General features: G+C 55.0%; 1 protein-coding gene across 1 annotated transcript; it reads right to left on the reverse strand.

The window, feature by feature from the left end:
- Positions 1-141: 141 nt before the first annotated feature.
- Positions 142-27952, reverse strand: CEP164 (centrosomal protein 164). The gene is made up of 34 exons (XM_066334951.1): positions 27689-27952; positions 27257-27311; positions 26756-26842; positions 26348-26459; positions 25792-26023; positions 25290-25442; positions 24517-24645; positions 24137-24214; positions 22273-22383; positions 20109-20516; positions 18699-18782; positions 17764-17847; positions 14717-14802; positions 13237-13377; positions 11368-11583; positions 10122-10250; positions 9734-9950; positions 9086-9163; positions 8721-8852; positions 8330-8452; positions 8089-8232; positions 7816-7899; positions 7403-7471; positions 7008-7186; positions 6394-6520; positions 5963-6027; positions 5585-5804; positions 5130-5237; positions 4345-4459; positions 3534-3878; positions 3146-3212; positions 2600-2716; positions 1726-1828; positions 142-627 (listed from the first exon to the last, which is right to left on the reverse strand). Exons 2-33 carry the CDS (start codon positions 27276-27278, stop codon positions 1729-1731), a joined length of 4362 nt encoding a protein of 1453 aa, XP_066191048.1. The 5' UTR covers positions 27279-27311; positions 27689-27952; the 3' UTR covers positions 142-627; positions 1726-1728.
- Positions 27953-27981: the final 29 nt, after the last annotated feature.

The raw sequence follows: 27981 nt of genomic DNA on the forward strand, positions 1-27981 counted from the left end.
AAACTGGCATTTCCCCGCACCACTAACACATGCTTCTCCCAAAACACAGAATGGACTCGGTGATATGGCTTTGGCCACAGCAACCACAACTGTGGGTCCCTTCTAGAACCCTGACTGGAAGGATTGCCATGTGTCCTCCTAATATCCAGTAAACTAAAAGCAAAATCCCTACAGAAAGGGGTTTGTGCACTCCAACAGCAGATGGGATACCCGTGGTTTGATCCCTCCTTTCCTGAGAAGGAATAAGGCTGGTTGAGCAATTACAAAAATTCTAGAAAAACAGCAAGAAAAAAAAATAAAATAAAATAAAATACATACATTCTTGAGAGCTTTAAAATTATGTTCATCAAAAATATATTTCTATTTGCATGTAAACATCCCCGTGCCAGGCTCGTGGTGTGTGGCAGCACGCTGCACCCAGGGAGCAGGGCAGGTGGGCTCTGCCAACCCCAGTGCCCACCCTCAGCCACCCGAGGGGCTCACACAGCACAGGGCTGTGGGGCAGCAGCCTCAGAGCCTCCCCCCAGCAGCTGTCTCAGGAGAGTGGCTTTGAAGATGGCTCCTCACAGATGGGCTCCCTTGAAGTGCAGCGTCCTCGTCAGCCGCAGCGGGCGAGCGGCTCGGCAGCTTTTTAAAGCATGAAATATTTACAGTCAGCTCGGAGGAAATACTGACAAAGACAACCAAATACCACGTTTCCCATCTCTGACTCCTCCCTGCTGGGTAGAGTGAAATCCCTCCCAGTTCCAAGCCTCTCAGCGGGCTGGGATACCCTCTGGAGGTGGCCTTTCCAAAGGAACATCACAGCACCTGGTGAGCAAAGCCAGGAGCCGCCGTGTCACAGCTGAGCTGCTCATCCCAACCCCTCAGCCACTCTGCAGCCTTCCCACAGCCCTGCTCTCCCAGGATCCCTGCGGAGCTGCTGCAGCAAGACCCAGCCCCGTGCATGGAAGGAGATCCCAGCGGCTGAGCCAGGCTCTGGATCCCTGTCCCCAGGGCATGGAGGGACACAGGTGGGACTGTCCCAGCACTCCGGGGAGCTGTGCCTGCCCCAGACCCTCCCTGTGACAGGGCAGAGGTGCAGCAGCTGCTCTGCTGCACAGCTCTGGCCAGCCTGGCGTGAGAGCAGCACAGAGGGCTCGGCCAGACCTACCACTCTTGGCTCAGCTCCTGTTGCTTCCACCCCAAACAAGCAGAACATTCCCCAGGAGCCAGAACGTGCCATTCCCTGATGTGATCCCCAGACTCCGCAGCCATTCCGCTGCTCCCGCGTGCCAGAGGCCAACTGACACGGCCCACCTGCCACCAAGCATTTGCTGGGCATCAGGGCAGCCTCATTTCCTGACACATTTCCTCCAGCAGAGCCTCAGCTGGATTCACATCCTCCCCCTTGACCAGTTACTCAAAGCCCTCCGTGATTCACAGCTCTGCCTCGCCATCGCTGGAATACTAATGAGGGAAATGTTGATTTATTGAAGCCCTGATATGTCACCGCTGGATTAAACAGTCTATAAAGTATATTTGGACACATTACAGGATTAGAAGAATCCACCTGGGAAGTTCTCTTCCTCCTTCCTCCACTCTCTTGCAAAAACACCCAGTTTCAAGGACGTGGCACACACACACACACGGAGTGGAGGTGCCTGGGTGGGCATCACCAAAACCCAGCCCACCGTGGGGACACTGCACAGGCCCCACCACCACCCCTGCAGAGAGAAAGCCCACCTTTCAGTAGTGGTACACCTTGATCTCCCTGTTTTCATCCAGTCCCAGCTGGAGGAGGGTGGGGCTGCTGCCTGGGGGCTTCTGTGCCTGTGGGAAGAGAGGTCTGACAGCCGGGTGAAGGAAAAGGCTGGCTTACAGCAGGAATCAGCACAGACAGGACAGGGACCAGGTACTGAGCCAGCCCAGTGCACACGGGCTGCATTCAGCCTGCTGCATCCCAGTCAAATGGAATTAGAGGGGGGATTAGGGAATTTCAGAGGCCACGGAGATTTGCTGCTAAGATCAGTGTACACTGAGGAGACACCAAGAGCCCCAGCACAAGGCTGGTACCCCACAGCCTGGGAGCATCCCTGCCCACAGCACAGAGAGCTCTCACTCTCTGGATCCAGCCCCAAGCTACAAGATTCCTCAAAACAGAGCTGGGGAGAGCTCCAGGGGCAGCCCAGCCCTCCCTGCCCCACCGTGTGCCCTCACCAGCCTGCCCCTGGCCAAGGCTCCATCCACAGCACCAGCCCTGCAAAGCCAGACCCCCTCCTTGCCCACCCCGTCCTCAATTCTGCACTATTTGGTCCGTCCTTTTAAATCCTCCCATTCCCAGCTCAAACTGCTCCTTTACAGCTGAGCAGCATCACTAAAGAAGCATCACAACACACCCGGGGAAAGGAAGGGAAATTTCCTCAGTCAAGTAGAGCCCAGGGAGCAGCACACAGATCACTCCTGCTCCACCTGCTCAACAGCACATTCCCCTGCAGAACCAGGCACTGGAATAGAGGCCAAGGCCTCGAAATTGCTGCTCAGTTCTTCATTTCACACCCCTCCTACCTTCTGCAGGGAGCAGGAATGCAATTAAAGACCAGACCCAGGTAAAAGATACATTTTGGAATCCTTCTTGAAGCCTTTCAGCCATTTCTTGTTGCTCTCAATCATTTCCTCAATATTCTTCTTCTCTGGCTCACTGAACTTGGAATGCTGGAAGAGCCGGATTTGTTCACTGTGGAGTGAGAGAGAGAGAGGGGGGTAAGTGGGGAAAAAAGAGCCCTGGGAAGAAATTATCCCAGAGATGAGAAAATGATGGGCTGCTGAAGAAAAAAAAAAAAAAACACACCTCCTCTAATATATATCCTAATATATATATTTACATATATCTCCTCTTTTTTGTATATATAACGGAATATATAAAAAATAAAAAATATTATATATATTATATACTATATATTATATAGAATATATTGAAGATAATATATATTATAATGTGTATCCTCTACTATATATATATCAGTGTATATATATATAGTGATATATAAGTAGTTTATAGTAATTATCAAACTGTTATCTACTAGTTACATGATAAGTGAGCTAATAATCGCTGCAGAGAAACAAGAGCAGCCCAGTGAACCAGCCCAAGGCAGAAGGTCCTTACTCTGCAGGGACGTATCCCAGCTGGCTGACCACAGGCCCAGGACTCCCACTGAGCGAGGGGAACCCACCTGGAAAACAGACATTAAATACAGACCCCACAAACCCCACGGATCTGGGTGTGTTTTGCTGTCCCTACAAGGACACCAAGGAAAGAGATGGAGATCCCTCTGTGCCACTGGGAGGGGGCTCCTCTTTTGATGCTTTCTCACAAAGAGCAGGATGACAGGACCAGCCACATGCTGCACTTCTGGAATGAGCTTCTCATCCCTTAGCCCCTTATCCCCCTTCCTACCAGCAGCAGCAGTGCACCCACCCCTCCCAGCACTGGAAGGGTGAGACAAAATCACAAGCTGCAGGCAGCAAAGCAGGAATAAGGCCAGGAGCCTCACCTGGGAAATACCTGTGCCATTTCTCTGTCAGCATGTTGTCCACTGACTGCCCTGAGACAGAGTAACTAGAGCTGAGCCCGTTGCTCCGGGCCCACTGGTCCAGGGGGGACGCCCTGGGGGGGTTCCCCAGGGAGCTGCCCCCACCCAGGTCTCCCAAGGAGGGATATGTGGGCAGAGGGATGCTCTCGTGGAGTGTGGAGGTGAGCAGAGGAGGCTGCTGATGGCTCAGGGAGTCCAGGAGCCCCAGGACCCCGCTGAGCTCACTGGTGATGCTCTGCACAGAGTCCCTCAAGTGCTGGATCTTGTCCTGCTGGAGCACAGGCCAGAAATCCATTCTCAAGTCAGCTGAAGGAAAAAAGGGGGAGAAAAGGATCAGACACCCAACAAGAGCAGCCTTTGTGCAAGCAACCCAACGCTCCTGTCTGCCTGCCCTTCTCCCCCCAGCACAACTCCAGCTACAGGCAACCAAAGCCCACGAAAAAGCACAAGCAGCAGGATGGAATCACAGCAGCTTGGATGTGAGGAAGGGGAAGCCCAGACTCCTGCAGAAGAGCAACACAGACCTGCAGGATCTGAGATAAATCAGAGAGATTTTATAATCCACGGAGATTTGAAAGGCAGGTTCACTAACAGATCCCATCCCTCTTATCTGCCACTACAGGCAGGAAACAAGTTTTTGCAGTCAGGTGTGGCACACAGAGCAATCCCAGACCTGCCTTGGACACAGCTGGGCACAAGTGACAACAGGGACATCAGAGGGGTGAGAGGGAAAGGCAGAACAGGCCTAGAGCCTCACACACAGGGCACTTACACCTACACTGGCCCAGATTCACACTGGACGTGCTGTTTGTGTCCTCAGAGGTGCTCAGATCAAAAGTCACCACCTTCTTGCACGCAGAACTCTTCAGTGTATCCTCATCTGAGAGCTGGTCAGGAAGAGGAAAACAATGCCAGTAAAACCTGCTGTATCATCCCTGGAACATAAAAGCGACTGGAAATCTGCCTACAGCTTGTCTACAGAGCTGGGCTGCAGTCAGACACAGGTCAAGCGAAGGCAAACTCCTCTTCAGCCCCTGACAGCAAAGTCTGAATGTCCAGAGACTGCTTTGGCTCTGGAAGTGCAGGAGGCCAAGCCCAGCAGCCATGGGAACCAGCCCTTCCTGCAGGAGTCAACGTGGGTTGTGCTGTGAATAACCTCCCAGCTCCTGCAGGGCTGGCTCCTCTGCGCCAGGGACAACAGTTTGACCATCAAAGGTCTGGTTCTCCTGCACCTGCTGCCCTGCCTAAGGCCACGTGGAGCCAGGCAGAGCCAAGGGTTCCAAGGCTGGCCCTGGTCAGCAGAGCAGGCTCCATCCTGGCTCCATCCTGGCTCACATGAGGTCACCTGCCCTTGTGTTCTCCAGGCTCAATCCAGCAGCTTTTCCAAGCTGCTTTCTGCAGCCACACACTCAGCAGTCTGGTGCTCTTGCAGAAAGTGGTTCCAAAATCCAGCTCTGCTGGCAAACACCAGCCTTTGGCCACCAACTGAACAGCCCTGACAGGGACCACGAGCTCTGGGCAGGGGGAATGCAGCTGGGAAGGGATGCTGGAGTTTACCTCCTCCAGCAGCGAGGACTCCAGCTGGTTGAGCTTCTCCTCCTTCTTCTTCAGCAGCACCCGTCCTTTCTGCACGGCTGACTTCATCTTGTTCAACTCCTTTGCCTCCTGCACACACCAATGGCCATGCCAAGGAGGGAAACGAAACAGGAATGTCAGGAAATAATCCGTGTCAGCAGCTGGGGTGACTTTCATCCCCTCGTTCTGCTCAGCACAGGAAGGGCTGCTGCAGTGAGATCCCACCCAAGTCCTCAGGAGTGTGGGAAGGGGTACAGTGAGCACAGCACACGGCTCAAAGCAGGCTCAGCCCAAGGAAAAGGAGGTTCCACTTCCAAAGCCACCCCCAGAGGGTCACCGAGGCCCCAGCCACAGGCCCCCAGAGCCAGCAGCTGCTGCCAGGGCTGCGGGAAGCCTGTGCCACCCAGCACCCGAGCACAGCCTCACCCAGGGCTCACCTCCTCCAGGTTCTGGCGCGTTCCCTGCAGGAGCTGGGAGTGGGAATGGGAGCTGCTGGGATCCTGCCCGGCCTCCTGGGCCCTGTGCAGGTTGTGGTGCCACTGCAGGCTGGCAGCTCTGAGCGCCGAGCGCCGCTGGCGCAGGGAGCGGCTCTGGCGCAGCAGGAACTCCTTGGCTCTCCTCAGGGACTGCCCCTCGGTGGAGATGTAGCTCTGCACCCTGCAGGGAACAGGCAGCGCTGTCCTGGCTCCCCGTGGCTGCTGCACACCTCACGCAGCACCCCCAAAAACGGGTGCTCAGTGCCCGGTGTGCACGGCCAAGAGAAAAGCGCAGCTTGGAAAAGCAGAGCAGGTTTCTCCTGGCACAGGGATGCTCACCGGTCAAACTGGAGCTCGCCCTCCTCGGGGCTCTGACAGCCTGGGGAAGGCTCCCTGGACGAGTGCTGAGAGGGTGACACATGGCAAAAACTAAGAAACCTTGGATTCCCAAGAATCCCATGAGGAGCAAAAGCTTGGAATGACACCAGGCACTGCCCAGATCCAAACACAGGCCAGGGGTGTTCCTGATGTGACTTTTGAAGGTAACAAAGACATTTCTATCCAGACACAAGCCCTGCTTTTGAGTGCCCCACACTCCACCCACTAATAATAGACAGACGTCTGCAAATACTACTGAACACAGCAGCAAAGAGAAATCCATCTCTGCATCTCAAATGATTTCACACGGAAGGAACAAATGCCGGGATTTTCAAGGGAGTTTCAGCCTCAGATCTCACAAGGCAAACCCCTTCACAGGCTGCTTTACTCACAGCTTGAGGAGTTCCTCTCAGGTCTTCAACACGGAGCTCAGTGTTCTTTCTTGGAGATCCCACACTTTCTTCTGCCTCCAGTTCTTTCAGAGCCTCCTGCTTGCTCCTGATTGCTTCCTCCAGCTCTCTGCCACAGCAAAAAGCAACAGCAGAGACATTTGATTGGCCTGTAATGGTGTCCAGAGGGACCTCCAGGCCACAGGTGGGAACACAACACCAGGCCTGGCTCTGTGGTGTTACACCAGTGTAAGCCCTGGCCGGGCAGGGAAACTGCTTCCCACCCTTCCCCAGCAGCTCAGCCACCTCAGGAAAACCTCTCTGCATTTCAGTGCCCCTCTCACAGCACCTCATTAACCTCCCAAGGCAGGAGTGGAGCAGACAAGTGAACATGACATGCAGAGGTGAAGGAACAAATCCAAATTCACACCCTGAGTTGATAAAAAATCTGGAAGCAGCCCCCAGCAACTCTGTGCCCTCAACGGGCAGCTCAGGATTCTGAAGGGACATGGCCCAGCACAGAGCCCAGAGGTCAGGGAGAGGCCCAGGTTAGGTTAGAGAGGTTTCTCAGGGGCACAGGGCAGATTTTTTGGTATTGGAGGAAATTTCTCACGCACCCGATGCGTTTCTGCAGCCTCTGGCTCCGGCACTGCAGCAAGTCCACCTGGGCCTCCAGCTCAGCCTTCTGGTCCTGCAGCTCCTCCAGGGTCTTCCTCAGCTGCCTGACAGACTCCAGGAGGCTGGAATGCTCCTTCCTGCTCTCCTCCAGGCACAGCTGAGAGGCCAGAGCAGCTTCCTGGAGGAAAACCAGAAAATCCCTGCCAGTCCTTTCCCCAAGAGTCAAACAAGGGGCACACAGCTCACAGGGTCCCAAGCACACACCAATCCTGGGAGAGCAGCACTGGCTCTTTTTGGGGAGCCCAGAACTAACCCACTCCCAGCACTGTGTTTTCCTGAAGCCCCAGTTCTGAGGTGCTCCCTCAGCCCCTCCCCAGAGCCCAGGTGTCCGTACATCTCTTTCGAGGTGCATCTGTCTGTCCTCATCCAGCAGCAGCTGCCTCCTCCTTTGCAGGGACTCCTCCTGTGGCACAGGGAAGGCAGGGGAGAGTCAGAGCCAGGACACTGCTGATGCTGAGCAGCACCTCAGGCCTGACTCTCAACACCGCAATACACAAGGAGCGTTGTCAGATTTGCTCCATGAGCCCTCTCCCAGCCAGTCACTGCCCCCTAAAGCACTGAGCAAACCCAGAGCTCGGACTTCCACAGGAACCAGCAATGCTCAGCCCTGCTCTGACTGTGACAAAGTTGTGGCTGTGAGTGGGATGGCAGCAGAAGCTCTGGCTGAGCTTTCCTAAACAGTTCCTATGAGGAAGCAGCCAAAGGACTGGCCGTGGGGAGCTCTGTGAGCCCAGCACGACGACTCACCTGGCTGAGCAGCTGCTCTGATCTGGCCTGGATGTTTTTCATGCGGATTTCAAGCTCGTTCTCTGAATCCTGGAGCTTTCTTTCCTGCACAGGGAGCCGAGCTCAAGAGAAAGGCACGAGCTCCTCCCTCCCCAGGAGAACACAAACTGGGAAGCATGACCTGCCCCTTGCATCTGCCACCCTGGGCTGTGCATGTGGCCGGGGGACGAGGCGTGCAGCCTCCAGGCCGTCCCTCGGGAGTGCCAAGGGCCAGAGGCAGAGCCCGCTGCTCACCTTCTCCCTGTGCCTCTGCTGCAGGGCAGTCAGCCTCCCCTCCAGCTCTGCCTGCAGCCCCTTCACGTCGGCGTCGTGGAGCTGCCGCAGGCGCGCGGCTTCGCTCCGCAGCCCCTCCAGCAGCTCCGACCTCTGCCTGTGCTCCTGCCCGGCCAGGGGACAGGGAAACACCTCTGTGAGGCACGGGGCTCTCCAAAGTGGTCTGCAAAGCCAGCCCATCACGCCTCCCCAGCGGCAGTACCTCCTCCTGGTACTGCTCCTGGATCCGCGCCAGCGCCTCGCGGTGCTCCTCCCTCATCCTCTCCATCCTCCTCTCGTGCTCCTTCTCCACTTCCCGCCGTTTGTCGCTCATCAGCTCGCTGAGCTGCAGGGAAAGAGGCTGCCCTGGATTGAAGCACTGCCCTGGAGTGGCCTCCCAAACATCAGCCTCCCACCGGATCCCAAGCCCGGAGTGGGATCAGGGATTGTGTCCTGGGGAGCACAGAGCCCTCTCCCCGCTGCGGTGGGATGCTCAGGGATGTCCTGCCCCCTAAGGCACCACTGTCACACTGGGCAGGGGATGTGGCTCTCAGAGCTCACCCCACACCTGAGCAGAGAGCGTGAAGAGCCCTCAGCACAAACCCATCACTCACCTCCCGCTCGTATTCCTTCACCTGAAGGGCTTTTTGCTGCACTTTCTGATCTGCTCCCTGCAGCTCTTCACGCAGCTGGGCCTCCTGGCTGCTCTGGGCCTCTGCCAGCCGCGCCTGCAGGCTGGAAATGACCTGCCAGGAAAGCCACCCATAGGGACTCATCACCCTTTTCTACAGGAGCCATTCCGTGCCCTCGACAGAGCACGGCACAGCCTCACCACCCCTGCCTGGAGCACAGCCAGGCACTGAGCCACACCAGACCCACAGCCAGGGAGGGGAAAATGAATTAATGCCACCCTCCCTGGCCACCGTTGGTTAAAAAAAAACTCCCAACAATTTACATTCTAAGGTCACACCATCCTCACCTCACAGTGCTTCTCTTCTGCTGCAGACTTGAGCTGCTGGAGTTCACTGGCAAACTGTTCCTCCAGCTCCTCTGCTGCCTGTGGAAACAGCAAAACAGTCTGCTGGGAAACCTCTGCGTGTGGGGACAAGGTGCATTTGCAATCAAATTCTACCCAAAAGCACCAAAAGGCACAGCAGTAACCCTCTATTCCACACAGGATCACTACAAGGTGCCTTGACTCTCTCTGTGCTTTCCCCCCCAGGGGATCCCGATGAATCCCTGTCATGCTGTGCTGGAGGGACTGGAAACTGCCCCACCAAGGGCTCCCCAGCTCCCTGCAGGGCTCAAGCAGACCCAAAGAGGTGCTGGGAGCTGATAAAGTGGCCCAGTTTAGTTCTGATCTGATAACAGCGCTCGGTTTAGTGACACACAGTGATCCTTATCTTGTCTTTGGATGCAGAGTGGCCATTGAAATAATTGTTAGTTAATCACCGCTGTAGTAACAACCAGAGGAGTTCTCCTGCCCACCCCAGTGCCTCCAAGAGCCCAGCTGGCATTTCCCCTGGTGAAGAGAGATGTCCCTAAAGCAGTGCAGGTGTGAGTTAACCCAGCACTCTGCACTGCCAGGCCAGCCAGGTGAGCAGGAAGGGATCAGTAAAGGTCTCACCTTCTTCTTCTCCCTGTCCAGCCTCTCCCTGAGCTCGCTCAGGAACTGCTCCTTCTCTTGTTCCAGCTCACTCATCTCCTTCTGCCGAGCTTCCTCCACTGCCACCTTCATTTCCTCCAAGGCAAGCTGCTGCTCCCTCTCCAGGCTCTGCTTCTCCAGCAGCTGCCGGGATTCCCACTCCTCCCGGAGCTGCTGCAGCCTGGCCTCCTGCTCTGCCCTGGGGGTTTGGGAGGAGAGCACAGCCCTCGGCATCCAGCACGGGGCTGGGACCTGCTGTCACAGCACGGAGGGGCTCAGGGGTCCCTCTGAGCAGCTGCTGGGCTCTGCACAACCCTTCCCTCCCAAACCAGCACCTCACATCCCCAGCAAGGGCAGCAGAACCTCTCACCTCATCCTCTCCTCCTCTGCCTCGATCTCTGAGGCCATTTGGGCTCGCAGCTTTTCGAGTCTCTTGGCTTTTTCCTCTCTGATAAGTAACTCCTCCTGCTCAGATGTGGCCAACTCTTCTTCTGGGGCGCTGAGACAGAAAACAGAAAGGCAGAAAACAGGTTCAGGAGGCTTCAATATCTCCCAGCCACCTCTCCAAGGGCTTCAGCTCAGCTGGGGATGTCACAGGCTGTGGTGACACATTTATTTCCCACACACACCTGCAGGACCTGCTGCTGGCACAGGAGATGCAGCCCCAGCATCAAACCTGAGCAGTGTGGGTTTAAAACTTGCTACATCATCATAGTTTACACTTCTTTGGGCTTTTTTTTGTTGTTGTTTTCTGGGGTTTTTTTTGCACAAAAGTGAAATCAACTCTCATCAAATGGATGCAGGCTCCCAGGCACGGTACCTGGATGCATTAGCACATCTGCCAGCTCCATATTTCCATATTATACCTTTTGCCTTTTTTTTTTTTTTTTTCCCCCCTTCAGGTGCCATTTCTGCATCTTTCCTCACACCCAGACTGCATCCCCACGATGCTTCATGGCAAAATGCTGTTTCTGGCTGCTCAGAACATAAGCATCAAGTCCAGCAAGATAATACAGAAAGCCTGGAGAGAAAAATTCCCCCAGGGAAAGGACACAGCTGCCAGTGCTGCTGCCCCCCCTGCACTGCTCTCAGGTCCTGCTTTCCCACAGCCATCCCTGCCCTGGTGCTAGAAGCCTTGCCTGGAAGTCCCTCTGTAAAACAGCCCCTGTCAGAGCTCCAGATAGTTCCTCTGGGGTAACCTCATCTCCTCCAACGCTCCCATTTCCAGTCCTGTCCCCACCACTCAGCCCAGGATTTGAACATCTGCCAGGTGGGAGAGCTCCAGGCACTGAGCTGGAAACTTCTCCCAGGTTAACCACAGCCAACAGCTCTGTGTGTGTGTGTGGGATCTCAGCTCATCCTGCAGGATCCACTCCTGGCAGGCTGGGAGAGCCCTTTCCTGCACTGTCCACCCCGGGCTCTGCAGATCCTCTGTGCCAAAGCCTGTCCTTCCTCCTCCTCCTCCTCCTCCTCCTCCCTGAGAGCCCTGATTTGCTCCTTTCCCCAGCTCTGCAGAGCAGCACCACTTCCCAGGTGGTGGCTGCAGTCTGTGGCCAGCAGCAGTGAAATCCCACCTTGGGAAGGTTTGGAGGAGACGGAGTAAAAAAGGAAAGTACCTGAGGGGTTTTTCTTTTTGCTGATGAAGCTTTTCAGCTTCCTCCTCCTCCTCCTTCTGCCTCATCTCCTCCTGGAATTGCTGAATTTTCTCCTCTTTTGCTTGAAATAAATGTATTTCCTCTTGCTCCAGCTCTGTCTCCACCTCCTTGACTATTTCCTCCAGGGATTCTTCATTAGGCTGGTTCAAGGACTGCTCGATTTCCTCCTCAGGTTCCCTACCAAGGAGAAAAAGCTCCTTTGGCAAGAGGGTGACAGAAAACAGAGTGACATAAAAGGAACAGGAACTCCTGCACAGAGCATCGACTCCAAACCAAAAATCTCAGAGCCACCTACTGCAGAAGCTGCACTGCTGACCTCAGTGGACCCTGAGGATCACTGGTGGATCCTCTTGGTGACTCCCAGAGAATCTCCAACTGATAAACTGAGCCCAGCCCCAGCTGCACTCCAGGCCTAAATAACTCTAATTTTGGCCCACCAGAGCTCACCTTGTGAGGTCAATAAAATCCTTTTTGACGAAAAGCCCTGGCCAGGCTGCCAGGCACAGGAGCAGATGCCATCAGTACCTGCTCCCAGCCCAGGGATTGGTGCTTCTCACAGACCAGGTATTTTTCTGCAATTGCAACCTAAAGTGTGCTGGGAATTCGCCAGCTCCAGGCAACGGAAAGCCCTTAGCACTCCAAAAATTCAAACCCAATCTGGTTTTAATTAAGCTTTTTTTTTTTTTTTTTTTTTTTTTTTTTTTTTTTTTTTTTTTCCCAGACAGACAGCAGCAAAATTGTAAGTCTGAGAGAAGCTAAAAGGGAAGGAGGGGAAAATTGAGATTAGTCTGGGAAGAAACATTTTTGTTCTTTGCTAGTGAAGGCTGGAGCAGGAAGGTCTCACCATGCTGTGAGCCTGGCAGTGCAAGGCAGAGGGACTTCTGCCAGGAATCAGGGAAATAACAGCCCTGGTTATTCAGCCTGGAGTCAGGAGAGAAAAGGTCATTTCTGCAGCCATTAGCAAAAGGAGCACGACAGAGGAAAGGAGTGGGGTTCTGGAACAATCCCCTTCACTGTGCCCCCCAAAACACCACCTGCAGCAGGTGGCCTTTATCGAGCTGCTCTGCAGAGCAATTCAGCCACTTCCACCTGGTTCTCACCTCGTTCCTCCTGCCCCAGTTTTTAGCTGGAAAGGAGACCCAGGCAGCACACAGAGTTTACACAGCTCCTCTCAGAGCAGAGATTCCTTCCCCATCACCCTGTCCCCAGAGACACGCTGCCGAATTTTTCCAGCTGCATCTGCTGATGTGTCATTTGACACGGAATGCCAAGTCAGCACGCTCCCATCCACTGAGCTCCTCTGTCTCAGGGGGCTGCAGGTAGCAATCCACAAATCCCACCAATCCACAAATCCCACCACGGAGCAGCACGGAACAGCAGCTCGGGCAGGAGCTGGGCTCTGACCTCATTATTTCAGTGCCACCAACATGCCCAGTGGCTGGAAAAGGGGGTGAATTGCTGGGTTCTGCCTTTTCCCCCCCCAGCTCAGCATCACTCAGCAGCTGTGTGTGGAATTGTTTCTCGGGGAGGACACTCACAGCCCCGGCAGCGACACCGGCACGGGGAAGCCTTTCCCAAAGACAAAGCAAACGGCTCTCCCTCATCCCACCGAGCCCTGAGCCACCACACACCCCGAGGGCTGAGCTGCTGCTCTCGCCCTGCCCACCACAGGCTGTTCACTTGGCACTGGGGCAGGGAACAGCTGCTGGCATGTGCACACGGAGCCGCCGTGCCACAAACCACAGTCCCGCTTCACACGCGAGCCCCGGCCACCACGGGGGACAAAAACTGCCACAGTCATGCCACCAGGGACTGACAGGAAGCCCTTACGCGTTGTGAGGGGCAGGGAGCTCCTCGGGATCCACCAGGATATCCAGGGCTCCCTCCTCCGGCTCCGCAGCCCCCGCCCCATCGGGATTCTCTAACCCAAAACGCTGCACTGGTGTCTCACGAGCACTGAGCTCCCTCTCACTTGGCAGCACAAAACAGGGGACAGAAGATCAGATTAGCTCAGGGCAGAGTCAAGTGGCTGCTGCAGGGGGACAAGGATGTGCAGGTGACACGGGTGGGCACCAAGCCATGCCTGCCAACGGGACCTGCCTGGCCAACACGGGGCTGCCAACGCCACAGGGGAGCTGCACACCACTCCCACCAGCTCGTGTCGGACTGAAGGCAGCTGAGGATACAGTGGATATCAGCCTCAGAGCGCTGGATCCCTTCCCTGGGTTATCCCACTCTTTCCAGGCCCTTGGAGAACGTCCCCAAGGTGCGTCAGCCCTATCAGCCATACTCACACTGCTGTCCAAATTACAGATGGAAGTGTTGGCAGGCATGCTTGTATCTACAGTCCTACTTCATCTCAGAAGCACAGAGAGGAGAGACAAGGCAAGCACGAGCAGCTTCACAGGCAGAGAGAAAGAGAGGAGGCTCAGCTGGGAAGCAGGAACCAAGTGATAAGGAGACAATTCCTGCGGGCAGAACACGTTTTTGGAGACCCTCACACAAACAGCTCCTCCAAGAACAAGGCTGCAAATCCCACAAAGCCAGTCATTAAGATGGACTGCAGCTCCTGCTCATGGATTTTCCTGGCACAGGCGGCAGCTCCTTGGTTCCCAGTGTCCTGGAGAACGTGTAACTCTGCGTGGAGGCCAAGAGCTTTGACACAACTCATCTGTAAATGCCAGGCTGGGGCTCTCCAAGGAGCAGGAGCTTGAGGGAGCACAGCTCACTGCTCACAACAGCATTCCAAACAAATCCCCACAAAGAGGCTGACAAGAGCTGCCCTAGACAGCCCAGCCCTCTGGTAACTGGGCTCTGGAAGGCAGCATTCCTCTTGGGATAACAGCTGGTGATCTGTCCACGGACCAGGATACACAACAGCTTCATGCCCACACCTCTGTGGAAGGAAGAGAGCTGCTCCCATCGCAGCTGGACTCTCCTGGCCCCAGGAACAGACACCTGAGAGCCTTCAGCCACAGGCTCAGCCCAGCAGGACCAGAAAGGCTGTCACCAGGCAATGGCCAGTGGCCACATCTGCCCTGTTTGACAGCCCGGGGCTCAGACAGTCCTGGCAAGAGCAGCGGGAGCTGTGAGGGAGGCAGAGGCCAGAGCCACAGCTGGGGCAGCCCCAGGGCAAGGAGGCAGCAGGAGAAGCAGGAGATTTAGTGGGAAAGCCCCTGGGAGGGGCTGCAGCCCCTGGGGGAGCTGCAGAGGGCACACTGGACAGGCTGCAGCGAGCACAGCAGGGAGGGCAAGGCAGGAAAGGCAGCAGGAGCTGCCCACACCTCCCCTGATTCTGTCTGGACCATACCTCTCAGCAGCTTCTGTTCCTTTCCTCTGCTCCTCCTCTACACTGGCTTCACTTTGGTCTCTGTCCTCCTCTCCCAGCTCCTGGGCCTGCAGGGAAAAGCAAACAGGTGGAGTTGGTGGCTCCTTCCCCATCAGAGATCTCAAAGGAGTTCTGCTGAAGGTCCGTGGAATCAGCTGGGCCACATGGCACCCAGAGGCTGTTCCAGAACGTTGGATGTGCCAGGCTCCTCTCCTGAGGGCATCCAAGGGTCTCCAACCATCCCAGGAGTCCTTCCAGAAGCACAGGGGGAGGCCTGGGAGCTCAGCTTTCTCAGGATAAAAGGTGAACTCCCTGCCAGCACTAAGAACTTGGGACACAGGTTTGGCTTTTCTTTCCTGAAGGTCATTTTACAATCCCAAGTCACACTGAACCCCCTGGAAAGCACAGGAGAGCAACCTCCTAAAAGAGAAATGTCCCACACACAAAGTGCTGTGGCAGTGAAGGAACGGATGCATTGTCTGGGACCCAAAATCACATCAGGACTCAGTCCTCCTCCCACCCAGCTCCAGGACAGGTGTGATGTGCTGCACAGTCACCAGTCCAGGGATTCCTGACTCCAGGAGACTTCAGCAATCCACCCTCTTGGCAGCACACCGAGCATTCATTTATGGCACAGAAAATGCTTGAAATATGAATAGAAAACATTTGAATGTGAAATAGTCAGCTGCTCCTTTCCCCACCTGCCAGATCCCCCCGTCCCTGCAGCAGGGACACCTGAGGAGGGGCAGGACTTCCCTCCTCACCTGTCAGCCCCACAGGAAGCAGGGAGAGCCCATTCATAAATTTTTGGGGCCCCCAGCAGGTGAGCTCAGCCCCTGCCCTGCAGGGCTGTGCGTGGAGCAGGGCCAGAACGGAATTAAAGGCGGAATTAAACCCGCGGTAATTTATGCAAATGTTCAGCGGAGCAAATGGCAGAAGGATTCCCTGCAAGTGCTGTCACCTTCCATCACATCAGCCTGGGCAGAGCCCCCCAGCCCTGGCCCCCTCCTGCCCCTGTAACTGATGGCTGCAATTCCCCAGAACCGAGGAGCTCAGCAAATGTTTCCTCGCTCCAAATGGGCTCTGTCACCACTGCTGCCAACGGGAAGGAGCCAGACAAATGGGGAAGGAGATCCTCCTGGAAAGAGGGTAACTCCTCTGAGCTCCAGCACAGGGCTCCTACTGCCCCCCTGCCCAAGAGGGCAGCCCCTCCCGAGGAATCCTGGCCTGCAGGAACCTCTGGAGATGTCTGGAAGGTGAAGACAGCCCCCATCCGCAGGGAACGAGGGCAGATTTTAAGCCCTGCCTGTGGAATTATCAGATCCTTGCCCCCTCCTGCTGCCCCAGGATCCCCAGGACCCCAAGCAGCTTGGTTTTCCACCCCGCTGCATCCCCGGAGGACATTTCACATGCTCAAGACACAGAACCAGCTGTGTGAACACAGGAATGACAGATAATGGGCCACCTCCTCCCTCTGCACAGCCCAGCTCCCAGGGGACCATCTCACATCAGCTCAGATCACGCTGCAAGGTGCCAGCACTGAGCACTTGGGACAGGTTTGCCTTTTTCCCGAGGGAAATGCTCACAGCCTCCAGGCTGCCAGAGCTCCAGGAGCTTTTGGACAGCACTCTCAGGCCCAGGGTGGGATTTTCAGGTGTCTGTGTGGGGCCAGGAGTTAAGACTTTGATGATGTTTGTGGGCTCCTTCCAACCGTGATTCCACAGCTCTGCATCTGGCCCTTCCAATCCCTGGGAAGGGAAGGGAAGAAGGAGCAGCCTCCCCTCTCCCAGGTCCAGCAGGACACATCCCACAGAGCCTCTGCAGCCACCAGAGCTCCTGCCAAAACACACCAACAAAACCCCTCCAATCCTGCGCTCACGGAGCTGCCAGAGGTGCCTTTTGTCTTCAGTTCTTTCTAACAACAGAATATTTTGCCAATCAGCTCCCAGCAAGGCGAGCTCCTCTCGTGGCACATCCCCACAACCCCGAGCCTCTGTGCACAGACACAAAAGAGCAGCTGCAGTTCTGCAGGGAGCACCATTTCACAGCCACCTCTCCCCAAAGAGGGCTGTGACAAACCCAAACTGGCTGCTCCAAGCAGCATTTGCATGCACAGTGCCCGTGCTGCGGGGAGGGAGAGGGGGAGCGCAGCAGGCACGTGTTTTGTTTTCTCTTCACATCTGATTATGTTCATTATTAGGCACGAGAGGACAGGTGTATTCTCCAGACACAACCTTGCAAACGGGATTGCTCCTCTCTGCTGGACAGGTGGGGACTTTGCCACTCAGGGCAAGGCTGAGTAACCCCAGCTGGATCCTGCATCCTGCCTCCAACCAACGCTGAGATGGAGCAGGAGGGCTCCAGAGGAACGTGGGGCTGAGCAAGCCAACTCAGAACCACGCTGAGAAGACAAGGATAAACCAGAGATGCACAGCAATCTTCAGGCAGAGCTGCCTGGCCACTGCTGCATCCCAGGCTGACACAGACACGTGCACACCTTCACTCCATGTGCCACAGACTCACTGAAAGGAGCCCCTTTTCCCCCCCACATTAAAGCAGGCAAGACAACCAAATGCTTAAAAATAAGCTTCCCTCTACCAAAATCTGTCAGAGGGAGTTAACCTCCTTTTCTTCCCATTGATTCTATCGTGTTCTGCCACACAAATCCTTCCCATCTGCTTAAGAGAAAGAAAAGGACAAATATACTCACAAAAGAAGAAAGGAAAATAGACTGTACTTCCTCCATTCCCCAGGAAAGCCGTTTATTGGCTCTCCTGTTGGGGCAGGGAGAGCACCCAGGGGAGCCTGCCTGTGCACACCCCTCCAGCCACCTCTGCTCAGGGTTTGTGTTCTTTGTGCAGCCACCTGCACCTCCTCTCTGCAGAAAAAACAATGCACTGGTGGTGCTGCTGTGACCCCTGGCACCTCACACATCACCCCGTGTCCACCTCTGGGAAGTCTTCACCGACAGCATCACACCACAGGACCCCTGTTCACAGGTCACCCCTGAGCCCTCCCACAGCACTGACCTTGCACTCAGGGCTGTCCAAATCAGGAGACACACTCCCCACCTCCACAACCTCCTTGAAGAGCTGCCTCTTGACGCCCAAGCCCTAAAAAAGAAAGCAGAAAGGATCAGTCTCTGATGAGCAACCAGAGATCCTGAGACCAATACCCCAAGCCAGCTCAGAATCCCTGCTCCCCACCCCACTGACAGCATTTCCCTTCCCTGGGTCCCTCCCTGTGGGACCAAGGGACATCAGTGCCACCCAGGGAGGGCACTGTCACACTCCCAGTGCACCCTCCCGTGCCACTGACCTTAGCAGGAGAGGGTGGCACAAGGAACATCCAAAGGGGGAACACTCAAACATCTCCCCCAGCCTCTACTGCTCCTGTTTGTGACACTGCTGCCCATTTCCAGGGATTTCTTTCCTCACAGGCAGCCCCCACAGGTCACCCAGCCCTGCAGAGCTCCTGGCAGCCTGCACACACGTGCCCACACAGGGCAGAGCCAGCAGCACAGGCTGCCACCACGGCACTAAATAATGATATTCTCAGCCATTTGCTGGCCACGCTGCCTCTGCTCCCACTGCCAGATGGCAATGGCAGCTTCCTGTGGAGATGAAGAGATGCTGATGGGCATCTCCCCCCAGCCCAGGGCTGCTCTCCCCCTGTGCAGAGGGGTCTCCAGCCACACACAGCCCCCTCAGCAAAAGCTGCTGAGCCCCTAAAGCACAGTTCTTACACTGCTTATTATTTTCCTTTTTTTTTTTTTTTTTGCAATTATCCAAGAACACTCTGGGCTCTACGTGACCTACTTTTGCAGGGATATTTAGCTCACCCCCAGCCCCAGTGTGTGAGGGGCAGGGCAGCACTGGCCTGGGAGAGGTGGGCACTGCACCCACGGGCTGCACCACCCCAGAGGAACCTCACCCAAGGAAAAAGGAGCTTTTTGGTGACTCACCACAGGCTGAACCACCTCGTGGTCCGAGCACTTGGAGACAGGCAAGTCCTGCTCACAGCTGCTGCCCCTGGATGCCTTGGAAAGCTGAGAGGAAAAGCACATTACAGCCTGTACATGTCCTACCCCTTCACCTGGGCACTGCCACCACTGCAATTGCTACTGGCAACACAAATGTGGCCTCTCTCTCTCTCTCTCAGGGGAGAAAAGGTGACTGAACATCATGGGGAAGACACGGAGGACGTGTGACCCACAGGACAAGCACAGAACACCACAGGAGGGCAGGAGGCAGGGCTGGGGAGGGCAAAGATGCGCTCTTTGAACACCCCTGATAAAAGGCACTTGCTTCCTCTCCATCTGCAAGGATCTCTGCAGCTCTCAGAGCTCCCAGCCCACCGCGCAGCACAGCGCTGGAGCCGTAAAAGCACTTTAAAATTCCACTTTGCTGTGCCTAAGTGCAGCGAGGGCTCCTGCATTCCCAGCCATTTGCAGCTGCAGGGAGCTGCTGGACGGGAACACCCCGTGGCCCTGCTGACTTCAGCAGAACAACTCAGGTGCACAAAGGACACAGATGAGTTGGGGAAAACAACGCCCTCAGCTCTTCAGGACAGAGCGCGTTTTCTCCAGGCTCGGTTTTGTAGTTTATCATTTCTTACAGACATTACGCATCAGTGAACTCGAGAAATCATCAAAATCAGCAGGAAGGCAGCCAGATTGGAGAGAGATCGTTCATCAGATCCCGTATTCTGGCTCGGATCCTGCTCTGGAACGTGAACACGAGCGGACAGCTGCGGGGCCAGCCCACGGGGCAGCGTGTGACACTCAGCCCAAAGCCCTGCTCCTGCAGTGTGGCCAGTCCTCCTCCCAGAGTGGGAGCACTGGAAGGCTCTGTGCTCGAGCTCCAGCTCCTGAACCAGCCCTGAGGCTCCGTCCTTCCCCGCTCCAACCTCGCGCCCGGCGCGGAGCCGCGAAGGCGGCGCCAGGCAGCTCCTCACACGTCTGCCCCAGCCCTGAGCAAGCTGAGAGAAACAACACAAGGAGAGAAACAAAGCAGCACGGACAGCTGGGCTCGGCATGAGCTTCATTATCAGCCCTGCTCGCCCAGGACAGACGGCAGCACTGGAAGCTGAGCCTGTTCCTCCTCCCAGACTCCAAACACGGGCGCAGTCCAGGGTTTTGCCTGTCGGTGGCTTTGGGCAGCATTTGGTGTGTGCAGGAGGGAATGACTGCCCAGCTCAGTCCTCAAGATGCCCATCTGGGAATTCAGAGCGCTCGTGCCCCCCCAGGAACGACTGCTGACCAGGAAAGCACTCGGACAGAAAACCAGACAGGGCTCCAAGAGCTTTCCTGAGTCAGGGCCTGACGAGACGACGGGAACAGCCAACACCAACACCACACAGGCAGGTCTCTTACTTTGCCATCATCCAGACAATCCTCTGATTTGGAATCAGCTGCTGCTCCTTCCCTCTCTTCATCCAGCACCTTTTCTGCACAGGACACAGCGTCAGCAGCCAGCTGACCTGCCCCAGCCCCTTCCAGAGGCGGAGAGGTGGCTCGGGGCTCTCCGGGAGAGCCGGGCACGTCCAGCCCTGCTGCGCTCCTTTCCCCCTCAGACTGAGGCAGCTCCTCAGCTGCAGAGGCAGCTCCTTCCACCTCAGCATCTTCTTTATCCCCAGCAAGTCCCTGCTCCTTGCTCTGGGCAGACAGGCTGCTGTCAGTGTCTCTGGGGAGGATCTGAACCGGAGACGGAGGGCACGCAGCGCCAGAATCCAAGGAAGACTCTGGCACTTCTTCAGGATGTCTCGATTTTAAAGACTCCTTCTAGGCAGCAAGTCAAACACAATTATAGACCCAATATTCTCCTGGGGGATGCAGGAGTCAGGAACAGCACAGGCTCTCCTACAGCAAGCAGCAAAATCACAAATCTTTGGGTGACTTCAAGACCTGTTTGACTTCTCTTCACACAGTCCCATTCCAAGGCAAGGGACTCCACTGACATAACCTCAGTCATTTCTTGGGCTCTGGCTTTTTTTGATCTGTTGCTTTTTTACTCGCAGGGTCTCAAGGGATAAGAGTGGCTGTGCAAAGCCACCAGCCCCTGACGTGCCCCACAGCAGCCCCATTTATGCTTCCACATTGGATCTGTTCAGTGAGAGATGGAAATTTGTAAGAGGCCACGACAGGACATTTCACTTCTGCCTTTGCCACTTCAAGCAGAGGAGAGCAGGCAGGATCTCCATCCCACCTCCCAGTGGGACACACTGGAGGGTGGGCACTGATGGAAGGCACCACTCAGAGCTCAGGAAGAGCCCGTGACTAACACAGGAGAGATGGGGGACAAAACAACCCCCAATTAAAGCTTAGTCACCCAAAGGTTCCGCTGCCTCTCCCAGCAGCAGGGAGGCCACAACACTGCCCATGGAGAGGGGAATGGCCAGGAGAAGGTTCCCTCATCAGCATGCACACAGACCTGCTCGCACGTCCCACTTCCTCACTGTTTTATTAATGCCGCGGTGTCTTGTCAAACATTCCCTGCATCCTGTGCACGGCGTGTTCTGTACACTGAGCGCATATTTTAGCGGTGTATTTTTATCAGAGTGCCTCTGGAACGCTGTCAGCTCCCAGCCCGGGGCTGCAGTGCTCCCCAGGCACGTTCTGAGTGTGTCACTGCTCTGCCAGACCTCCCCGGGGCCAAGCATCCAGCAGGACGGAGAGGACAGAGGAGTCCAACTCCGGGCACTTCCCAAAAATCCTGCAGCTCTGGGCCTCACCTGCAATTCCCTGGTCCTGACAGCTCACAGCCCCTGGCCAGAGGTTCCCAGAGTCACCAACCAGCCACGGGAGGCTCCTTGGGGACACCAGGACCAGAGAAAGGTGGGCAAGGGGAACTTCATTAGTCACCCTAGTGCTTCCATTTTTATGGGGATTAGGGTGGCTGGAAAGTTGTGTTCCTTTTGGACTATTTGCTTCAGAGTTCTCCTGAGGACATCCCACCAGGAGACCTGGCAGCATCCAGGATATCCCAAATGAGGCCAGGCAGGATCCTGATGCTTGAACAGGATCACACACACACCAAAATATATCAATACACCAGCAGTGGTGTGCACACAAAAGGACTTCTCTCCAGGCAAGTTCACCTCAGCTACTGAAATATCCCAGAATAATCTCTTTGGCTGGCAGAATCCTATTTTAATGGCAATTACAGGCAAACCTTTTGTTAGCATCACACCTTGATGATCACAAATGTAACTCTGCAGAAGAGGGAACTGTGCCAGTGACACACACAGGTGGAGCAGGAGGGAGGCTCTTCCTCCTGCAACAACAACTACAGTTTTCTAGGGATTTCAGAGCTGGACAAGTCAGTTGGGTTATAACTGGCTGTAACATTCCACCTGTCCTGGGTAACTCCTGACTCTCAAATCATTGCTTCCAGCGATCAGCACTAAACTTGAACCAACAACAGAAAGAAGCCAAGCAGCTGCAGACACACACCACAGCACCAGAAGCTGCCCTAGGGCATGCAAAGCCTGGGTGGCACCGTGCAAACAGGACGGGGATGCCAGAGAGACACTGTCACCTCTGCCAGGCTGGCAGCTTCCTCCTCAGGGCTCCCGTGGGGCTGGGGAGCAGCTTCAGCAGCAGCAGCTGATGGGCTGCCACGGTCCTCCTGCTCCTCCCTGCTGTTCTCCTAGGCGGGGGGACACAGGCACTTGCAGAATTCCCCACGCCACCTTCCCAAGCTGGAGCACTCACCCACCTGGGACAGGTGAGCACCCACCACCCCACCCCTCGAGCAGAGCTCTCCAGCTGAACAGCTTTTCCTGGAAGCTCACAGGCCCAGATTCCCAAACATCAAGCTGTTGGATGCTGCTTTTCCCGCTGGCCAGCTGCATGAACCCACTGCTCCTCCAGACTCTTCCCAGTGAGCTGTGTCTGATGCTGCCTCCTCTCCACCAACATCCTGGCTCAGCAAGCCACTAAAACCTTTTATTTCCCTTTAATACAGGCGTTCAGCGCTCACCACGGGCTACACGAAGCCGGTTTTTTCATTATTTCACCCATTACTGCTTAGATTTCCCCCTTAAGACTTGCTACACAACCCCGTCTCCTGTTTTGCTGGAGAAGGGCTCGGGAGCAGGCAGAGGCTCCTCCTAGGAACGCTTTTCTACTGCCACCTCATGGATCTACAAAAGAATTCTGTTTTCCAGTCTGAGCAGCGCTGTCTTATCGGGACTAGGCTATCACCCATCTGGGTGAACAGCCTGGCTGTTGGGCAGCAATTGCCATTCCATAATAGATTCCCCGAGCCCCATCCCCGCGGCATTGAAATGCCAAGACAGCTCTTTGTTCCTGCACACATTAACATTTCAGCGAGGAGTTGGGCCCCCACAGGCTGCTTGTTGTCTGCAGATGAGAGAGTCAGGGCTCTCTTTGTCACATCCACTTTAGCATAAGCCTTTGCAGATCCTGCCCAGCGCCGTGAATAGGTTCTCCAGCAAAGTACTTTACAGCTTAATTTTCGTGTGCGCCGTGAAAAGGATAAGGGAAATACTCTAAAACACTTTAAAAGAAATTAATTTGCCTTTCAGATACTGGGACAGGATTTTTCAAAGCGGTGAGAAAGGATTAATGTCAGCACAAACAGTCGGGCCAAATCACCAGAGCTGCTTACAACGCACTTCCCATTGTGCCCTTGTCATCTTAAGGCTGATCCCGGCTGAGGAAGCGCAGGGAAAAAAGCACAGCACAGTCTGCACAAGGCCCTGGCTGCACCGAATGCTCTGTGTCTCAGCCACGGGATTTATCAGCAGGGCAAGAAGAAAGGAAAACAGGTTTTTGTGCTGCTGCAGAAAAGCGGCCACGTGCAGCCCACGTGAAGATCCCTGTGCAAGGAGTGAGAGCCAAGAGCATCCATTCCCACAGGATCCTCTCCTCTCCCCAGAGCCAGCAGCCTCAGCTGACAAGGAGCCTTCCCTCCCCATCCCCTGACAAACCCCGTGCAGGGTGGAAGTGCCTCCTCCTCCTCCTCCCTGAGCCTTCCTCCCACACCAAGTGCAGCAGCACCTCTGGCCCGAGACCCTTCTCCTGCTGTTCCCAGGAAAAGCAGATTTCCCTGTGCCAGCTTCACCTACCTGGGTTATTTTTCCTATCTGAGGATGAAGCAAAGCTCCAGCCTGTGCAAAGATGAATCCTCAAGTCCCAGCTACCAACCCACAGCCACCCCAAACACAAACCTCCCTTCAGTGCCCACCCCAGTGTCCCCTGGGGGACACATCTGGCTGCTCACAGCCCCCCAACCCTCTGCTCTGCTCCATCCCCATCACTCTGCTCCAGGCTGCTCCTGCTCCTGACAGAAACTCATCCCTGCACTCTCATCCCCTGCCACAGCTCCTCTCCCACCTGGGCAGCCTCCCCTGCCCTGCCCATAACCCTGCTCTTACCTCAAAGTCAAAGCTGCCTGCCAGGGCTTCAACATCCAGGTACACGTTTTTTGACAGCCTTGTTGTCCCAGGGAAACTCTGAAAGAGTAAAAAAAAGCCAAATTTGAGTTTCTGAGCTGTGCAATGCCACAGGAGGGGCTCCTCAGCAGTGAAATTGGGCAGCAGAGCCATGGCAATGCACCTACAGCCAATTCACCTTCAGTGACACCGTGGCAGATGTTCATTTATAGGGTTTGCCATGAGGAAATAGGATCAGGTGCTTTTTGGGGACCAAACAGCACAAAGAAAAGAGAGCACAAATGAAAAGGCAGGGGAAAATGGAGCAGCCATTACCAGGGGAGCACCAGGAGGCTTCATCAACAGCCAGGGCACACAAATACCTCATTTTCACTTTCCTCCTCTTCGTCTCTCCATTTCTCTGGCACTGCCACGTCCAGGGAACTTTTCTCCTCACAGAGCAAGTCCAGGAGGCTCTTGGTGCGGCCGGTGGGCTTCGAGAGCTCTGCAGGCTGTGAGGGCCAGAAAAAAGGCGAGTGAGAGGTCAGAGAACAGGAAAGGGGAGATAGAGACCCACTGAGACACGGGGTTCTGGGAGGGAGATCGATTTCCTACCACTTAACGTGTTTATTTCTGAAGATGTTAAGGTCTGTGTTTTGCAAATATTTTGCTTTGCCTTCCTTTAAAGGGTCAATTTCTTACCATTGAACAAGTTTTATTGACCCCCAGGTCACTTTCTAGGGATAAATAAAGCATTTAGCATTAATGTAAACCTTACATTCATCAGGACAATAGTTCTTTTAATTTTATTCTCAAATATAAGAGTGAAAATGGTTTATGAAATTATATTGTCTGTATTGTGTGTCATGCTTCATTTGCACACCAAATGAAACTTAACACTGGTTTTTTTTTTTCCTCTGCAACAGTAATTGAAACATTTCTGTCAATCTGCTAAACGCAGCAGAAGAAAGCTCACCACTAATTTAGCACTGGGCTCCCTAGAAATAGAAGGAGGAAAGAAATACAGTTTTTTAACATCCAAAAGTATTTCCAAACTGACAGAAGAACACAAACCCTGCCATTTAAATGTCCCCACGCCTGTGACCCTTTGGAGTGTCCTTCCCAGGGCACATTCCCAGGGAAGAGGGAGCCTCACCAGAGTTTCTCCCCTGGGGGTGAGGCTGGAGTCCAGCACATTGTCCAGGTCCAGGGAGCCTCGGAGGGCGATGGATGAAGACGGGCTGAGGCCACGGAGAGGAGAGAGGGCGCCCAGGGGAGGCTGGATGGGCGCCAGGTGGGAGCCTGGGGGCTGGAGAAGCACAGGCAGGTCACTGGCAGGACAGCAGAGGTGTGCAGCTCACACTCCTCACCTTGGATCGGGACAAGGAGCTCCCCTGGGCAAAGAGGGAGCCCACACACAGGAGACACCAGCACACGGGACAGGTAAGGAAACAGGGTTTGATTTACTCGTGCATTTTGCTTCCCAAATGTCTGAATGCTCCTCTCCCTCCCACCGAGAGGGTGTGTTTACTGCAGAGTGTCTCACAGCCAGAATTCAAGGTGATTCTGTACTCAGTGCCCCCACCCGGGGCTGGGCTCACAGATCACTGCTCCCTCCTCTACCCAGCCCTCCCCAGGAGCAGGCAGAGCCCACTCACAGGCTGCTTCAGGAACTGCTTCTCCTTCTTGTCCTTCTTTTTCTTCTTCTTCTCTTTCTTGTCCTTCTTCTCTTTTTTCTCCTTCTTTTCCTTCCTCAAGCCGCCCCGTGCCAGCAGCTTCTCCCTCTCCTGGATGACCAGCTGCTTGTAGTGCTCATCACAGGGATGCTCCCACATGGAGAGGCCATTTTCAAAGTTGAAGTAATAGATGTTCCCGCCCTCGATATCTTGGCTGCACAGCAAAAACAGCAGGAAAAGGTGAAAGAGCACGTTAAAAATACAGCTGCACAGGCCAGGACATCTTTGCTGATGGTGTGAGCACTTGAAGCTCTGGGAAGAGGAGTGTGATGTCTCCAGGAGGCTAAAAATGTACCAGTGTGGGAAGCAGCTCTCCCAGGATGCTTATATCCAGCTTCCCAAAGAGTCTTTCCCCTTCTTCTGCCACCCCAAAAAAGCCCTGAACTCCTGCTACCCCATCCAACCCTGTTCTGTGCCAGCTGGCAGCCGTTCCCCTGGTGCTGTCCCTGGGAATGCCCAGCACAGGCAGAGCTCTCACCAGGCCTTCCACTGCGGGGGCAGTGGGGTCACCAGGCACTCCCTGGCCAGCCACAGCAGCTCCGACTCCTTGTCGGGGTCAATCCCGATTGTTGGCGCAAAACTCCGGATTTCTGGGAGAAACAGAAGAGGAACCTGTGAAGCTGGTCTGCCCCACAGAGCCACCCTCCACAGAGCCACCCTCCTCAGCTAAAGCTGTGGGAATCTGGGAATGCTGAGCACAAAACAAAGCTGCCCCAAGCCATCAGCAAAGCACCATGTGACACGGCACAGTGACATTCAGCCTCTGCTAAAACCCCGTGTGTTCCACCCTCTCCACAAACCAATTCCTGCTTTCTGAATACACCTAGAAGTGACCTGCATGCCCGAATTCCTTCTCCCAGCTCCTGGGAAGATGGGCCTCACTCACCGTGCTCCTTAGGAATGTATTCGCTGTCCTCTTCTTCCAGAATGAGCTGGTCCCCGATGCACACGGCTCCTGCCATGGAAGCCCCAACTGGCAGCGGGGAGGAACCGGCACAGAGTCACAACCACCCTCGGGAAAGAAAATTCCTCCTCCCCACCACGTGGCAGAGCCCTTCCACTACAGCACACGCAGCAAAACAGAACCAAAGAGCTTCCACACGCACTTCCGAGGGCTGTGGAAACAGGCAGCAGAGCTGAAGTGGCACAGAGTTATAAATCAGCCCCCCCAGGCCTTCCAGTTTCTACAGCAAAGGTGCTTTAGGCACTTTTGAACCAGAGAAAAAATAAGCTGAAATGAGAAAGAGAAGAAAGAGAAAGCAAGCAACTTTCCCAAAGCATTGCTTTGTGATTTAACTCACAGAGCACGCCTCAGCTGGGCCCCTCCAACCCACCCAGCACCGCTTTACCAGCTGGAATTCACCCACCTCACCCCAAACATCCTCACCTGTGACTCTGGGTTGCCACATTTGGCCAGCTCAAGCACTGGGGGGCCACAACTGCTGCTCAAACACATAATTGGATGCCAAGGTCAGACATTTCAGCCTAAACCCTCTCCCCCCAAATTGTCAGCGCAAAAAAGCATTCCTCTGCTCTCCTGGTGAGACCCAGGGGGGTGTGGTACCTGCCAGGTGCCCCCAGTGATAACCACCCAGAGCAGCACCACCACCTGTGACACTGCCACTTCACCTCCCTGCGTCCTCAGCCCACCCTGGATTTATAACTCTTACGTAAAGTAAGTCTCAGAAGCAGCAACTAATCCTGGCAGTTTCCAGGTGAAGATATTCTCAGGACGTCCAAATCAAACTAGCATCACAGAGCTCGAGCCACTCCCCTCCCAAAAATCCCCAGTCAGAGCATCTGGACGTGAGCAACTCACTCGGGGTTTTCTGTTCCTATTTTCCTCTCCTAAAACTATCTCAGCCCCGTCTCCCACCCCTGGCGTTGACACTGGGGGGTGAATTACGGGCTCACTCCTCTCCTGGAGACTCTGCCTCGCCACATTTGGGGACACCTTAGTGCGACACTTCAGTGCTTGAGGGGCAGCTATAACAGATGGGGACAAGAGGGAACGGCTTTAAACTAAAAGAGGAGGATTTAGGTGAGATGTGTGGAGGGAATTCTTTCCTGTGAGGGCGGCGAGACCCTGGCACAGAGCGCCCAGAGAGGCTG

Source organism: Sylvia atricapilla, chromosome 23, assembly GCF_009819655.1.
Source record: "Sylvia atricapilla isolate bSylAtr1 chromosome 23, bSylAtr1.pri, whole genome shotgun sequence".
NCBI lineage: Eukaryota > Metazoa > Chordata > Aves > Passeriformes > Sylviidae > Sylvia > Sylvia atricapilla.